The 18,109-nt window shown below is 33.7% G+C and overlaps 1 protein-coding gene across 1 annotated transcript in view; it reads left to right on the top strand.

Moving 5' to 3' along the window:
- The window catches only part of slgA (proline dehydrogenase slgA), a 41,382-nt gene that overhangs the window by 20,145 nt on the left and 3,128 nt on the right, over window positions 1-18,109 (top strand). Inside the window, exons 2-10 of the mRNA XM_033339585.2 lie at window positions 8,571-8,779; window positions 11,370-11,551; window positions 14,494-14,558; window positions 14,996-15,180; window positions 15,457-15,631; window positions 16,046-16,156; window positions 16,238-16,369; window positions 16,909-17,108; window positions 17,912-18,000. Of these exons, the coding sequence (XP_033195476.1) occupies window positions 8,571-8,779; window positions 11,370-11,551; window positions 14,494-14,558; window positions 14,996-15,180; window positions 15,457-15,631; window positions 16,046-16,156; window positions 16,238-16,369; window positions 16,909-17,108; window positions 17,912-18,000 (1,348 nt within the window). The remainder of the gene's footprint in view (window positions 1-8,570; window positions 8,780-11,369; window positions 11,552-14,493; window positions 14,559-14,995; window positions 15,181-15,456; window positions 15,632-16,045; window positions 16,157-16,237; window positions 16,370-16,908; window positions 17,109-17,911; window positions 18,001-18,109) is intronic.

Here is an 18,109-nt window from a genome sequence, read left to right as displayed (position 1 = left end):
TCGCACACCATGTTCATTCTGTATATTTTTGTATCTTGGAAATTCTCGCGAATGCCTAAAAATCCACAGTCTAGTCACCGTTATAACATAATATAACAGTAGTTGTTAATTTTTTCGCAAATTAAATCGAACTCTATTAACCGAAAACCAAAATTAAGAAATTTTGGTTACCATCAAGAGAAATATGTCTGATATGTGGGACTTTGAAACTAAGAATTTTTATTCAAATATTATTGAATTAAACAGTTTCATAAATTAAAAATCAAAGAGTCGAGTAATATGTAAAAGTTGTATAAGTGAAATATTATTGAAAATCGTAAAAAAATCGCGCAATGTTGGTCTTTAATAGGTTTAATTGGTGTTCGGAATTTTAGTTGGCCGTCCGTTTATGGCACGGACAGGCCCATTTCCCTCATTAGGAAATTCATTTTCAGCTGTAAGTTCATCTTCAACCATCGGACAGTACAGACTTAGGGCGACAGTAGTCCTCGTTCAGTTCGGTTAAGTGCTACAACTAGTATAAATAAAGTACCGTCTAAATGTAACACTCGAGTTATGTCATCTCCTCCACCTTGAACGTTAAGTCATTCGAGGTACGCGACATCGACCGATCGGTTTGACCTGACCGGTTGCTTTTTAGTCGATAATACGCAACAATTGGGTTACCGCCATATGACCTTTGGTATAGTTGCTTGGCATTGATTGCTTCATGATTGCACTCTTAAATTAAATTTTGTACGTGCACGTGTTAAAGGTTGAACCTTCGAATCTTTAAGTTCAATTTTATACGCTCTGAGAAAGAATTTAAGTTTTAGAAAGTTAAATGCTTAAATTTTTTAACGAAATCTTATGCGTTAGCACACGTTCCTTTCCAACAGAAGGGATTTAAATCTTCAAATTTTCCAATTAAATTTTATATAACTTAAAAAAGAGCTGTATTAAACATAAGACAGAAAAATATATTTTTGATATCTATTCTGTCATATCAAAGGTAAAACGATATTTTCAAGATCATAGTCTCCGGCTGAAAGGGGAATTTCATTTCGTTACTAATTTGAATATGCAAATTTTCACATCTTCTGCGTATAAATTAATTTATTTAGATAAGTGACATAGATTTATGGTTGATGTTAGATTTGTATAAGAGTGTTATACAGCGTGTCTCAGCTAACTTGAGCACTTCGAATAATTTTCTCTAGAATATGCGTCGTATGAAAAAATTTTCTATACAAAAGTTGTTTGGCTTAAAAGGGCCATTACGTGGTGCATGTTTCCTTTTTCATACGTAAACTGGAGGCGTTTTGGAGCTTCCAAGCTTATTTTAAACGAAATGTTGTATCCTTTATATGAAAAAAAATAGATATAGCCTTTTGAAAATTGACTTTATGTAATATCAAGTTGAAGTTTCAATATCATCAAAGACTTGCATAATATAGCGGTGTTTCTTCATAGTACAAATTTGTCTTCGTCGCCCTCGTCTATCTTCATTCACTGCCGGTGTGTTGTAAGATCGTAGATGATCGAAATAGTGTAGACCTTCCATTGACATTAATACAATGGAGCAATCTATTGTGAAACTGAATTGCTTCTATACTGAGCGTAACGTTTCGCAAATTCGTTCTTTCATATTCTTTGATGCTGCCGTTGGTTCACGGTACTCTGTGCTTCTGAATCATTTCGCCAACACGCGTCACACAATGTGACGACGCACTACTTGCTTTCCACAGATCCAGCGTCACATTATGACGCGTTCTGAAAGACGCTTATCATTTCTTATTACGATATACAGGGTGGTTGGACATACTGGTGGTACAAGCGGAAAGGGGGTGATTCTACGTGAAAAAAGAAGTCGAAAATGTAGAATAAAAATTTTTTTTAAACTTTTTTTAAGTTTTCCATCGAGACAACGATCTACGGTGAGATAAGTTATAACGTACGGCACGCGTACCGAGCGAAAATTCAAAGTGGATTTTCTCGAAAACAAAGCCTCGAACGAACAATTGTTATTCTATATTTTCGACTTCTTTTTTCGCGTAGAATCACCCCCTTTCCGCTTGTACCACCAGTTACCAACCACCCTGTATATGCAAAAATACGTATACGTGTCATATCGTGTAACATGTTGAAAATTCGAAACTCGGGCTGTGAACCGCGACTTTTTCCTGAAACGGCGGTAGCGAAAGGGTTAATGTCCCTCACAGAAAGTAGTCTAGCAGCTTTAGATCTGGTGAACGTGGTAGCCACAGAAATTCTTAACCACGACCAATCCATCGATTGGGAAATTGTTTATTCAGCATTTACTTGCTGCATATGGTAATGTACAGGGCAACATTTGAACGTCGTTGTTTCACGGAAATACCCGATGATTTCGAATCTTCGACTTGACGTTACACAAAGTAAATCTGCAATTAACAAAGCGAAATTATTCGTTAAACATTAAGTTAACTATTTAGGATTAATAAAGGTCAATATCTTTTTACTCAGAATTCAAGACTCTTCCGTGTTTTCACATGAAAGATATAGCATTAGATTTTTTGAAATTGACGTTGGAACCACTGAAATGTAAAAGAAGACACTCGTCGCATAACGTGCCCCTTCGATCCAAGCAACTTTTGTATAAAAATATTTTTCCTACAACGTACATCAGATTAAAAGTTGTCCAGGATGATCGAGTTAGCTGAAACACCCTGTGTATGTTTTCCGTAGAATATATTTAAAAGCATTAGTCCTCGTTAGGATATTCTGCAATCACAATTAATTATAATGCAATTAATATCGCTCGATCTTTGAAACATTCATAATTGGCAGTTCAGAACGCCATATAAAATAATTTGCGCTAATCTAATTGCAAATTACTATGTTGCATTTTATTGTTGCTGTAGGTACAATAAATGCTTATCGAATTAATACATAATTAATTATTATCGGATCGATACAATTAGATCATTTGAAGTGCAGTTTTAATAAATTAAACTTACAACTCTGTGCTAACAGATAGGATAATAATAATCGTTTAAACTTTGTTTACTACAAGTTGTAATATTTACAATTTTAATCTTTAATTTCTGACGTCTGTGAAGAGCGTTTTTTAAACATTTCGTTTAATAAACGGGCTAGTAGAGAGACAAAAGAAAGTCTAGTTTTCGCTAGTTCTCACTCGAATATTCTTCCATGATCTAGAAACAATATTGTGACGGCTGCCAGATCCCAATTCAAATTCCTAACGCCCACTCCCTCTTGCGTAGTCGGTAATTTTCAATAATTTTAAGGGGAAATACGCGAAACATCAGTTTTCCTTACGCAATGGTGTATTAGCGTAGACTGAACCGAAATTTTACGTTTAGGTATAAGCCGAGTAAAGAATGCTGACATAAAAGTGTAGTATCCACGAAAAAGATCGATACTGCATGCTTAAATCTCCAAGATTCTAAACCCTTAAAACCTTTGATTCCATAGAAGGTCATTCAGAGATCCCAGTACATCATTGTTCGATGATGCCCTGGAATTTCTGTGTCAAGTACTTGGATCGACAGCCATTGTGCTCGTTTGCAACGATTCACTTTTTTAACATTTCCCATCTTTTTTTTTACATAAAAAGCTTAATCTGGTAAATAAAGAAAGTTGATAAATGCAAAATTTAACGGCAAAAGGTAGCTAATAAGTTCGTGTACAATGCTAATCATTCGTATTAAGGAATTATTATTATTATTATTGTTGTTGTTGTTGTTGTTGTTGTTGTTATTATTATTATTATTATTATTATTATTATTATTATTGCTTTCGGTTTTACACCTCTTACGTCTATTTCTCTTCTTATATGTCTACCTCCCCTCTTTTCCACTCTATTCTATCGCACTACCTTGCTTATTCCACCTTCAAAAACTAAAAACTAGGAACTATAAATTATCAACTAATGACTAAAAAAACTATTGCAACTTTGGTCTTTAGCCTCTCTGCTGTGCCTCTTTTGCTCCTTCTTGTCGTTTGCCCGACTCTTCTCTATCATTGCTTTCAGTTCTGCTAAATCTTCTCCAGTCTCGTTTAGCGTTTTTCCTATGTCCTTTGGTCCTTAAGGAAGAATTAAAGAGTAATAAACGAAATGGACAGTTCAACGTTGTTTGTTCAAAATAAATATTATTTACTCCAACCTTATGCGTAGTTCGAAAGCTATATTTGATTAATCGATAACGATAAGCGGAAGTTTCCTTACGCTACAGGAGGAAATAGTAAATTAAACCACTATCGCTCAGGTGCTTTAACCCAAAGAATCTCGTTTAGACGTCAGTCGATCCTTGGCTATCTATGTTTCACGGAACTTACACAAGATACGTAAATTATATCCTTCTTTCACATTGGAATTCTAGGATTGCTGGCAATGAGGCGTGTGTCTGAATTTTTAGAATACATTTCAGGTGTGTCCGCGTATATAATAGGTCGAACGGAAAGTTCGTACGCATTTATTCCACAACATTCCACTGTATCGTCGAGTTTTGTATTCCAAGACGACGCAGGGTTTTTCGATTCTACACGTTCGAGAAACATTAAGCTACGATGCAAGTGCTCTACCGGTTTCGACGATTTACGTCAATTGTTACCATCGAATTATCCTTATCTACTGCTTTTGATCAAATCTCCTCCGGATACCTCGCAAATGTCTTTCACAATTTCCAAAGTTGTACTTCCCCTGTGAAACTCGTACAGCAATGTGCGACGAACACGCATTTTATCAATAGACGTTTTCCGTTCATAGAGTGACGTTTAAGATATGCGTAAATCATACTTTGTTATGCTAACTTGTATTATTTCATTTGATATTTCAGTAGTTATTTAGCAGAGTAATGATTTAAATAAATAATATCTAAGGATTAAACAATTTCTAGAGATTAGTAGTTACATGCGATAGAAGGATTGATAATTATATTTAATCGCTAATTAATTTACAGTGAAAGCGAGTAGAACCCGACTTCTCGATTCGATTCATTTTTCGCGTGGAAGAAAGACATACGCTGACGATTATAACACAATCGCTATAAACTTTATAGACGTGGTATTATAAATAACCGTATACATATACGCATAGATTAAAGTAGATGTTTCGCAACGAAGAACCACCTATGCGATTGTTCTATCGTAGTGAATGAAATGCATTTATCTTTGACAATCGAGAATTTCCAATGACACGAGTCATAGACGTCATCATTATAAATAAATCATTAGACGTCATCGCGCGTTAACAATTCATTTATGCAAATGCGTATAAGCGATATACGGCGTTATAGCCGTAACGGAAATATTCCGGTTTATTAATTGTAAGCTTCGACAGATGTCTCGTATAAATAGCATATAGAACTTCTGTATTTATAGCGTATATATACTTCTTGCAATTCTTTCGATGTCGAAGAAATAGATGGTGGTATGCAAATATTGGCAATAGCTGCGATCTCGCCGATTTCAATGACCTTGCAATACGTTGTCAAGATTAACGCTCTGAACAACCTTTTTCCTATACATGGGGCTCTGGGCTTTAGTTTTCCACTTATCGACCAATTTGTGTTTATTATACTATTATATTATATATGTATACTATTATATTATCTTATATTATATTATATTATTACTCCAGTCTTGTTTAGCGTTTTTCCTATGTCCTTTGGTCCTTAAGGAAGAATTAATTAAGGTAGTAAACAAAATGGAAAGTTTAACGTTGTTTGTGCAAAATAAATATTATTTAAGTATCTTATGCTATAGTAATTATTATTATACTTAGACGTGTAAACGATTTTTTGATCACGATATATGTACATTTTGATTTTCGAGCAATCGAAGATTAGAATAAAGTGCAACGTTCCGTGTATCGATCCACTGGTCGAAAATTATTTCACGCTTGCCGACTACCTAATAGCCGGATACCACTTTGATCCGACCTATGACCCGTTCATTCTTCGTTTTCATTTATACAAGCCGAAATTAAGCCTTACAAATTAAACGTAAGAAGAAAGATGCAACTTGCGTAACTTTCTAATTACATCGTTGAACCTTGAGCTTATCAAAATATACAAGCTAGAGATTCGCATAATTTACATACCGCTTGGGAAAGGCTCCAGATTTCTTTCCTCGTTGAAAAAGGACGTACATCGAGTTCCATCAACGTCTTAAAACGACCGCTACTCGCACGATTCCCGAACCTACTGGCCGTAATAATAATTTTTGCGGTAATTGAACGAGCCGAGACGCGAATTTTTATTCCGAAAGCGACCACAATGGGGTAATCATAGTGGATTATTTGTATATTCATAATGTGATTTCATATGGCCATTACGTAACGACTGAACAACGTTTTATAGCGAGCTATGGAGTGTATTATAAAGTTTGCTTTTTATAATAAAAATCTCAATATCTGTCTAAAGTTGTATCGTAAAATTAAGATTCTAACTTTCAATGCCGTTACATTTTTTGTTCGTTTTAATATCAGAATGAAAGGAAAGTTTTAAAAAAGTATGAATTCTATAAAATTTCACAATGAACGACTTTGCTACTGTTCCATGATCTTGTTCCTTTCGAAGAACAATTCGAATTATCGAATTTATCGTTACATTCTCTATATCACGTTTAAAATCTTTTTGGCTGTATTTGCTTTCGCAACTCTATCCGCGCATTCGTAAAACGAAATAACAAATTTATCGGTACAATGCAGAAGCAAAACGCGTGCACTGCTGTTTCACATGGCAAACCGGATCAGCAGGCTTTTTTTTTTTTTTTTTTTTTTAGCAAATAAAAACCTGACGGAAAGTATTTCTGTTTTTCGGTTTAATTAAATTTATTACATTTTACAATCTTTTTCGCACATCTAGCGATTCGTTTGTAACATCAAATTTCAGTCCTCTGTGTTTTTTTTATTATTTCTATAAAAATTCTCTGTTATACGAATCGATCGTTCTATCGGCAAAATATTAAATCAAGAGTTTGGAAAGTAAATACTACACGCCGTACGATAACGAGCAAAGATATTAGCAGAGACCAGATGTCTCTATAAAAATCCAGTGAAACTGCACAACTTACGATTTATTCTTTTACCGTCGTCCAGCAACTATAAAACGAGAACAGATAATAAAGGACACAACGTTGAAATCTTTTCCTTGAATCAAAAAAGAAAACAATTTCAACCGGTCAAATGCTACGTATATAATAGCAGGAAGGTAAAAAATGCTACAGTTTATTGCCTCCTAGGTATTCGTCTTTGTCAAGTAAAAGTCAAATCAAGTATAATAAAAGATTATATTTACCTACAATGAATTTGAGACTTTTGGTCAGCTAGGTCGAGCAAATACCTCAATTTTTCCACCAGGTTCGACCAGATTCGCAAGTAATAAAGTCACAAAGCACGTTGGGTCTCGACTAACGTACTAATTTCCAGAAAATATTCTCTACAGCTTCCTAGTCATGTCCTAGTCAGAAGGCAGCTACTGATTACTTAAGGGGGAGGGGGGTAAAGTTAATTCGTACAAAATAAGGCATGTTTTTATGAATTATTTGTGACGACACAGTTAAAATCTCTTTATTAAAAGCAATAGTACATTAAAGTATGACATTCGAAGAATATTGTATAAAATTTTCACGGAGTAAATATTAAAAAATACGGCAATGGCAGCAATTGTTCGGACGTGTCTCGGAAAAAAGTAGAATTGCTCATAACTTGGTGCTGGATCATCTGAAATCGAAAAATCAAAGTTCATTCGTAGGGTAACAGTTTCCCCCAGGTAACGCTGGGAGGGTTTTTCGAAATTTTAATTTTTCACTTTTTTGGAACACTTTAAAGGGAAAATTGGCCGCAAATTTTCGCAAAATCGGCTAATTTTCCCTTCAAAGTGTTCCAAAAAGGTGAAAAATTGAAATTTCGAAAAACCCTCCCAGCGTTACCCGGGGAAAACTGTTACCTAACGAATGAACTTTGATTTTTTATTTCAGATGATCCAGCACCAAGTTATCAGGGGCACCGCAATTCTACCTTTTTTTCCGAGACACTTCCGAACAATTGCTGCCATTGCCGTATTTTTTAATATTTCTCCGTGAAAATTTTATACAATATTTTTCGAACGTCATACTTTAATGTACCATGGGTTTTAATAAAGAGAGTTTAACTGTGTCGCCACAAATAATTCATAAAAACATACCTCATTTTGTACGAATTAACCTTACCCCCTCTTAAAATATTTCTATGGACTTTGGTAGACTGGACGGAATGCGCGTAATAGGGAGAAATAAATAAAAGATCCAAAGTGGACCATCCGTTCGTAATCTTCGTTAGAAATAAGTTTCTGCTTACGTTCTATTTGCACAAATAACCGCGGTCTCTTTGTAACACATAACTTTGTATCACGCTATTACGCTTTGTCAACAACTTATCGGATTAATAAGGACAGTATTATGTGTAAGGACAGTGTTACGGTGGATGTTGAGGTGGAGTTAAAAATTATACATAGATTCTCAATTACACGAATTAATCAGAGTGGAAAACTTGATCGATATTTCATTAATATCTTTGTTAATGTACGTGTTAAATTTCGTTTCAGTTAATGAAATTATCCAAGCAACTACTTGGCGAGAAACTTTTCACGAAGCTTATGAAGGCTACATTTTACGGTCACTTTGTCGCCGGCGAAGACGAGGTGCAGATCACTCCTGTCCTGAATAGGTTGCGGCAATTTGGTGTAAAACCCATTCTTGATTATTCCGTTGAAGAGGATATTTCTCAAGAGGAAGCAGAACGACGTGAATTACAGTACGTATGATAACGATAAATCTTTTGCTTCATAAAACTTTTTTTTTTTTTTTTTTTTGGAAAAATCGAGCTCGTTAGCTCCGCCCCTTACGCATCGCCAGGGGCATACCAGGTACGCATCGCAGTGTTATAAATCTGTGCACATTCATGCTTGGCGTTCATCCACAATTTCATCGAATTATACACTTTGTACTTGTTTATCCAAGAAACCGGTAAACCTCTCTATTTGTTTAATATAAAATTTCTAATAGAATTTCACGTCGTATAATAATATTATTGAATAATTACTAAGAAAATTGATATAGAAATTACGTATTAAATATGAATACATAGGAGGAGGAGGATCGATATCTCGACGACTTAGTTGTTTAGATTTAGTTGTTTACATTCACAATTTGTCCGATTTGGACATTTGGTAGAATTTTTTGGCTGTTTGATTATCATGTGGGTGGCTACCCCCAGCGGGGTACCATCTTCGTGTTTGTTAGGATATATCCTTTATGATTATGTCCTTTATGAACTGTAGGTTTCCTGAAATTTTACCTACATATACGCGGTATCCTTAACACGTAGCTAAAACTCGAAGAAATTCCTAGGAAACTCATTTTCTCGAAGAAATACGAACGAGAAATACCTTGAGAAAAAGATGATAAATGAAGGCTCAATGGAGAAGTTGTAAACGAAGGCTTGTTAGAAAAATTGTAAATGAAAACTTAACGGAAAAATTGTTGGCAAGAACCGAGTAGAAAAATTGAAAAAGTTTTCTGATAAGAGATAAACCGATTAATTGAGTAAATTGCGTCGGAAGCTTTAATTACAAAATTCTTTTTATATTTACAAAGTACGTAAAAATTTCATAATAATTCGACTATTTGGATAGAAAATACACTCGAAAAAGATGATAAATCAAGGCTCAACGGAAAAGTTGTAAACGAAAGCTTATTAGAAAAATTGTAAATGAAAACTTAACGGAAAAATTGTTGGCAAGAACCGAGCAGAAAAATTGAAAAAGTTTTCTGATAAAAGATAAACCGATTAATAGAGTAAATTGCGTCGGAAGCTTTAATTACAAAATTCTTTTTATATTTACAAAGTACGTAAAAATTTCATAATAATTCGACTATTTGGATAGAAAATACACTCGAAAAAGATGATAAATGAAGGCTCAACGGAAAAGTTGTAAACGAAGACTTATTAGAAAAATTGTAAATGAAAACTTAACGGAAAAATTGTTGACAAGAACCGAGTAGAAAAATTGAGAAAGTTTTCTGATAAAAGATAAACCGATTAATAGAGTAAATTGCGTCGGAAACTTTAATTACAAAATTCTTTTCATACTGACAAAGTACGTAAAAATTTCATGTGCTGTTTACGAGCTGCTAACGAGTCGAACAGTTTTCGATAAGAGAGCAAATCAATAGAAAATTAATCGTCGAAGAATTGTATCGAGTTTCAGAACAAGTTTAAAAATTAACATAGAATTTCACAGAGACGAACTTGTAACTCGATGTCAAACGCAGCGTACGTTTGTAACTGCGGAGGATCTTAAGGGGTATTCTGGTCTAGAAATTTGAAAAAATCGAAAAATTTTTTTTCATATTTCCAAAGTTTAGACATTCAAGAATATGCCCTTAAAAGGATTGTTCAAAATTTCAATTATTTTACGTGTTACAGCCATTTTTGTGACGCGGTATCTGACCGGAAGAAATGAACAGTAGACGGTAGACGTTGTCCGAGTAAATTTGTCTCGAAACTTTAAACGCGTTTTTCTCGAAACTACTTTTGTCGAGTTGGCGTGCACGATATCTCAAGTTCTAATGAACCGATTTATTTTAAATTTGGTCTGAATATTCCTTATATACTCCTCTATCGTCCGGATCACGCTCAGCCCAAAATCTTTAATATTACTATTTTTTAAACGTTCGGAATCGTCAAAAGAACGTGCGAAATAAGAAATTTTTTTTCAAACGGCCGTCACTTCGCGAAAAAATGTTGTATTGACTTTTCCAAGGTTCAGACGATAGCGGCATCCATACTAATTAAGAATCCGTTCGCATTTTTCGTCTCGGATGACCAGAAGGGTTGATATCATGCGCGCCACGACACCCCATTTTTTTGGCACCACTCACTTTGCCAGCTCGTAACTTTTTAAGTATTGAGTTTTTTTTTCAGTGAATTTTTTTACGTAATCTCGAAATATCAATAAACAAATGCTAAAAAGAAGGATAGCAAAATTATTCTTTGTTTCGCTTGTACAGAGCTTCGAAAATCGCCCGAAATTCATGCCTCTAGACCAGAATACCCCCTTAAGATCAGCTGTGATTTTCAGCTGCTTCGTCGTTGTGCTGCCACAAACGAAATTTATTACGTACGCACTGTAACGATTAAGAAAGAATTTCGAATAATTTACAAGCGTATAAAACGATACTACCTAAAAATCGTTGACGTGTGGGCAAAATTTTCGTTGGCGCTACTCGGGACGCGTGCCACGCCATGGTTCGCCATGCCGGGCCAAGCTCTTTGCTCGAAAAGCTTCTCAATTACAAATGAAAGTGGAATATAACGTAACGTGAACGATCTCAATTTACAGGAGTTCCGTGTCGGAAGCTGGAGACGAGAAAACGGAAGGTCCCTTGAAGAAGTACCATGTGGCAAAACCATTCGCGGATCGTCGATACAAAGTATCCTCAGCGAGAACGTACTTTTACCTTAACGAAGCTAGTTGCGAACGAAACATGGATATATTTATCAAATGCCTCGAGTCTGTAGCCGGTGAGTGGGTTATCAGAATAAAAATCTTGTAACTCCTTCGCAATTTTCAATGGGCTACGCGTCTCGCTACTTGCGTGTCGTTTGTGCGATAATATGTAGAATCGATTATTTATTTATGCTACTTTGTTAACGAGTTATGAGTTTACCGTATCTCTTCCACTGTTATATCGCTCTTTGAAAAACTCTGTTGTTCCAGACAGCTCGATGTGGCTTTTTTCCTTCTTAGTATTCTTTGGTTCCATTACGATGCGCTATCGTTTCGAATCGATAGAGCGAATCAAGATGTATATTTTTCATGATTTTAATAAATAGTCGGATAACGTCTTCTCGTGCTCATAACTCGCGATAGTAAACTTTGACGTTACGAAACGCTCGTTACAAAAAAGAATACCTCGCGTCGCAATATGCGAAATGTCGCTTACGCGATGCTGTGGACCAGATACTCGCATTTAATAATAAAATATCGGTTTCATCGCGTTTCGTTTCGGGACAAGATAAGATTTCGTGGTTGATTCGTTGATGTAAAAGCTCCATGAACGATAAAATATAGTATACGCTATGTTTTTGTAAAGAAATGCAACTACGAGCGTAACTGTAGGAACTAGGAATTTAGGAACCAAGAAAGACGTAGAATATGTTGTCCAAAGCAATCGATGAGTAATATTCGATGGTATGTAAACACCGGAGAATGGAAATAAAATATTTGATCTATGGCATCGCGTAAACGATACTGCGATGCAAGATATCTTCGTTCATAATATTGCATAATCGACGCAATACGGATACGTATCTCGTCCAAACTCGCGAAAGAAATCTAGAACTAAAAATAGCCGTGTAAACGATTATTCGTCCAAAGCGACATTTCTTTTTTTTTTTTCAATTTTCCTCACACGTGTTTCCGATTTTCCAAGATCGATCGCTCGAATTAACTCACGTTATAAATTCTCCAGCTTATCGGGAATTCGTAAATCATTGTTCGATTTAAAGAATTGGGCGTAAAATATCGAACGTTCCACGTTTGGTAATTCAGGAAAGAAAAATCATATGACTAATAAGAACGTATGACGTAGCTTTCCAAATTTGAAAATAAGCCTCTGATCGATGGCAAGTACTTAAATATTGAAAGACGGTCGGTTTTATCGCGTAATTCGAGCGAACCGTTGTTGCTTACTTTTCTAATAGTTTTCTTGTACCACGAGAAAGACTGGTTTATGTAATAGTGTAACGTTATTATGTACATATAATGTTAGTAGTATCAGTAGTAGTACGTACGCTACTATGTAAGCATAACTTTTGCCATAGAGCTAGCATTATTGGGCGACTGGGAACCGTAACAATTTAGAACCAGATTACTTGATTTAGGAATTTTTAATTTAATTTTTATTATCAATCTCTATCACGGAGATTGTAAACTATAAAATAAAATTGATGCTTCTAATAAGACTGCTTTGTAACGAAGAGATTCCACATCGTAGAGGTCTCGTTACTAACATGTCGTTAAGTAAACTTTTTAATTTATATCTTCAAATAAATTGTAAATTTTTGGATAAATTTTTCGATTAATCCCTCGCTTTGCCGCGGATTACGTGGTTTAGAAAATTCTGATTAAACTAACATAAAAATTAGTTTTCGCTTCGCGTTGGAAATTTAGATCAATGAAATTCTTTAAAATTTAATATTATAACCTGGAGAACTTTCAGCGACGGAATTCAGAAATTCAGCAAGAAGATAAGACCTTGAAAACGAATTCCACCTATAAATAAAGATCTCTAGAGAATTTTTTATTCAGTCATGCAACCAAACAACGTGACATAACGGTGTTTCGTTTCGCTCAAAAGATTTTCTATTTATTCGAATAACGGAGTCTCCCTTTGGATAGAGATAATTGGATTATTTGCATGCTAGAATAGAAACTGCATAAATCTACGTCATTTCTGTTTTTTGTTTTTTGTTTTTTTCTTTAAATTGCAAATTGGTCATTTAGAAAATAACTGTCCAGTATTTTTCCAATATATAAAATTATTTAACGCATTCAGGATCGAATTTTCTTCCCTTTAATTATTAATAGTGAAAACTAATATTTTCTGATGTTTTTGCGAAGGAAAAATAATATGGAACAAGAACGAAACAAATATCAGCGTATGTAGGAAAGTCTACAGATGTAAACAGGAATTAAATATCTTTTATAGTTACGCTTTTATAGTATAGTTTGTTTAAATTTAGATAATATAAATTTTTATCAAAATGGAATTTCTCAAAAGATAGACGCGCCGAAGAAAAACCTGTGCATTTGCGAATTCGTAGTTAGTACCAGAAACGTTATAAGAAAAGTATAGTAGCGATCGGAACGCTGACTGATCCTTGGACAATGTTATTAGCACAATTTTTGGTTAATCAGAAAACTAACATCATGTAGAAACGTTACATAAAAAAATGCCTGCTTCTGCTAGCATAAGAAACAATAATGGTTTTTGTACTGCGTCAGTGATGAATATGACGAATGCGACATAATCTTTCAATTATTCCAAAATACTTAAAATTTCAACCTCGTGATGTTCACATTGGAAAACACTGATTTAGATTAAAATACGATATTCTTTTTAATATTTTACTTGTTAAAAATATTTCAAACATTATATATTCCACAAATATAAAAAAATTATCATTCTGTTTCTTCTGGCCATTTTAGTATAAACGTTAAAGTTTAGTTAAAAATAATAACGTTTAACGTTTTACAGGGTCAAATGAAAGCCCTGAGTTTGAAAATCCTTGAATTCCAAGTTTCCACTGTGATTGAGACTAATGAAATTGGTAAGAAGAACAAGTCCTATCTCTCCTTCCATATTTTATCCTTTGTCTGTCTTTCCTGAAAGACCCATCTTCTTACTATCAACTTTAATACTTACATTTGTTCTAATTGTTATTTATTTATTTTTGTACAGCTGCTTCGATGGGTGTTGGCTTCACCGCTATTAAATTAACTGCTCTTGGCCGTCCACAACTTTTGGTAAGTGAATATTCTTAAATGAAGTATTAAACAATTTAAGAAATAACTTTTTACGATCGTTTAAACATTAATTGATTAAGCTATCGACTGAGCGAATATTTGTATTTCTATAAGTATTTCTGATAGTTTTACGATATTTTTCTCTTTTATTTTAATTTTTCTTATTCCAATATACTACTAATATTTAAACAATAAAGAGGATATAGTAGCTTCTATATATTAATATTTGAGATAAAGTATAATCTTTGAACAATAATCGAATTTGTCTATCTTATACATATGTGTAGCATAAACTAGTAAGTAAGTAAGTAAAGTATTTATTATACCAATACATAGTATAAGTCTAATAATAATTCAATAATCTATAAAATATGTAAAAAAGATTCATAACACATATCTGCTGTTATATAAATAGTTATATGTTTTGTTATTTATAGCTCCAATTGTCGGAAGTAATTATGCGTGCACGACAATACATGTCGGATGTAGTTGGTGGTGAAGGCGCTGTTTTAACTCATCATGCTACGGCTGATGATTTCATGAAAAAGTTCGAAGAGGCTCACATCAAAGACGAAGCGCCAGTACAAAAGTTTCTGGAAAAAATTCAATCAGATAAAGAAGGGTAATAATTCATGAAAATCTATCATTGGTTACAAAAACATTTTAACCGATTACTATTTTTCCCTCTTCTTCTTACTTCCAATTCTAACTTTTTATTAACTTTTCCAATAAGTTATAATTTTTTCTCCTTATTTTCTTTCTATTGCCTATTCTATCTTTGCCTGCCTTCTTTATTTAGTAATAACACTTTGCACACATTTTACAATTTTTTTTGTTTTATGTATACATTGATATTTTCCCATTAGTATAAAATTAAGAAATTCATTTCTCCCTACAGTGTTATCCACTTGTTCCCATGGAGTGGCATTCTGGATGAGAACTACGAGCTGAGCGAAACGTTCCAAGTTCCAGACATTAAAACGGGAAAGATGGTGAGGCTTATGTCGCAGCTCACGTCCAAGGAAGAAGAAATGTTCAGAAACATGATAAGACGTCTGAATAACATTGTCTCGGTATGAATACTTACAAATGAAAACAACTAAAGAATGCAGGGTGTCCCGTATAATTGGCTATATTTTTGGAATAATTAATAATAGAAAAATGTACTTTGAGGCAAAATTCAATGATTTTTAAGTCATTATTGCATGTATGTTCTCATAAGTATGGTTTCACGTAAAATGTGAAGTGGTCAATTAATCATGATCTTATATCTTGTAAGATATTTGCAAGATAACGGTCCAAAAAATTGGTAAAATTTATTTGGAAGTAGTTAAAAGCTATATACTAACTTTGGCATAAGACACCCTGTGTTCAATAAAATGGAAAGCTCCCGATACTTCCATTATTTATTGTAGAAAATACAATGAGGAGATTTAGAAGAGTTTAGTTTTCGTTAGCAAAGATAGAATTGCTAACTTTCATTACAGGTGGCCGATAAATTAGACGTACGTATAATGATAGACGCCGAACAAACGTATTTCCAACCTGCGATATCGCGGTTAACGTTGGAGATGATGCGCAAGTACAATACACATAAGGTAAACGTTTTGCTTCCGTAAATGAGATATTATCACTTAGTAAATTTTCAGTGGTCTAAACCCAAATGGTCTACTCCCTAGGCCGTGGTGTTCAACACATACCAGACATACTTGCAAGAAGCTTTTAATGAAGTGAAGACGGATCTGGAACAAGCTGAACGTCAGAATTTCTACTTCGGTGCTAAACTCGTCCGTGGCGCTTACATTGAACAGGTAATCCTTCATTGAGTGATTTACACCGACAATTTTGCAGCTGACAATTTTTTCTGCGTACAATTACTGTATAAGATAGAAAAATTAAATTCAATTGTCGCAAGATTTACTGGGACAACGGTACAAACCAGGACGATTTGTTTTAAAGTATTATTTCTCTAATTAATTAATATTTAAAATTTGTGTTATGATTTATAAATTTTATTTTATAAAATTATAATTTATTTTTTGAAAAAAAAACACGTTGAAAGCTATACAGTGATTTACGAAAGTATTTAAACGCTTGTAGAAATTAAATTGTCGTGTACTGTAAATAGTAAATTTTGTGTTTTCAATTTCTTGAACAGTAATTTTTGCAGGTCCAATAAAACTTACAAATGGTAATGTATTTATCTATGTGTGAATATATATGACAGAAACATAATCAATTGTAACTTAGGAAAAGACGTAATTTTAAATCAGTGATTGTGAGTAGGTTAAAGTGACTGTATTGTACTGATTAAAAACTTGGGATAAATTTCTTGAAATTATAAATGTAGGAAAGGGCCAGAGCAGCAGCAATGGGTTACCCTGATCCAACGAATCCTTCATTCGAAGCTACAACCGAGTCTTATCATAGGACTCTAATGGAGTGCTTAAGGCGAATGAAACAGTACAAAGACAAAGGAGAGGATCCAAAGAAAATTGGTATTATGGTTGCATCTCACAATGAGGATACAGTACGTTTCGCAATAGAAAAGTACGTATTACAGAATATTTTCTATGAATTTCTAAAATATACAGTATATGTTTGATTTAAATATATACATACACAATTATTTTCATTCAACTTCCAATGTCTTTTAATAGCTTGAATAATAATTACATACATTATCATTCATAAGTATTTGAACACCTGGTCCAATTTGATCAAAGGGTTGATATTTCTATTGTACATATTGTCATAGTTATGATTGAAGAACATTTCTCTGCTTTCTAGACTCTACTTCTATTGTTCTACTATTTTTCTTTAACTTTCGTCATAACGGGGACCAAATGCTCTGCTAAACTTAAACTGAAACAAGGAACATATCTACATTGCTCAAGTTTCGTATTTCGCTAATAGATCGCTAATAGATCGCTAATAGATCGCTAATAGTTCGCTAATAGATAGTTGTCGCTTCATAAAATCTGTATAAACTTTTAAGTTGTGCTTAAAGACATATATTTCAATCACTCTAATATTCCGACATTGAAATCATTTAACTCAGGTATTACCGCAGGATAGCAATTTTCATCCATTTTCGATTATATATATTGCTTTTCTGTCTATATTATATAAATACTATCTATTGCCTTTATCAATATTTAATAACTATATATGTAGTTCCCTAAGATGAGATTAAAGGCCAAAATTAGATTAGAGTTTCACTTGCAATATATTTTGTTTATTAGCAATAATTAGAAATGTATATGTAAGACATAAATTGGACATGCTATTTATTATGTAATTATTTAGGCTACTATTATTTATTAAGGTATTTTAAATATGTTATAAAATAGAATGAAGGAGATAGGAATCTCACCAGAGGATAAGGTGATTTGTTTCGGCCAATTGTTCGGAATGTGCGACTACATAACATTCCCACTCGGTACGTATCTTTATTTCTTCTGTACTTAATGGACTGTCGATATTTATACATTCATTGAAAATGTTTAAGGCATAATAGTGTACAGAATGCATATAATATGCAAAAATAT

Source organism: Bombus vancouverensis, chromosome 8 (genome assembly GCF_051014615.1).
Source record: "Bombus vancouverensis nearcticus chromosome 8, iyBomVanc1_principal, whole genome shotgun sequence".
NCBI lineage: Eukaryota > Metazoa > Arthropoda > Insecta > Hymenoptera > Apidae > Bombus > Bombus vancouverensis.
This window is presented reverse-complemented; position numbering and strand designations above follow the sequence as displayed.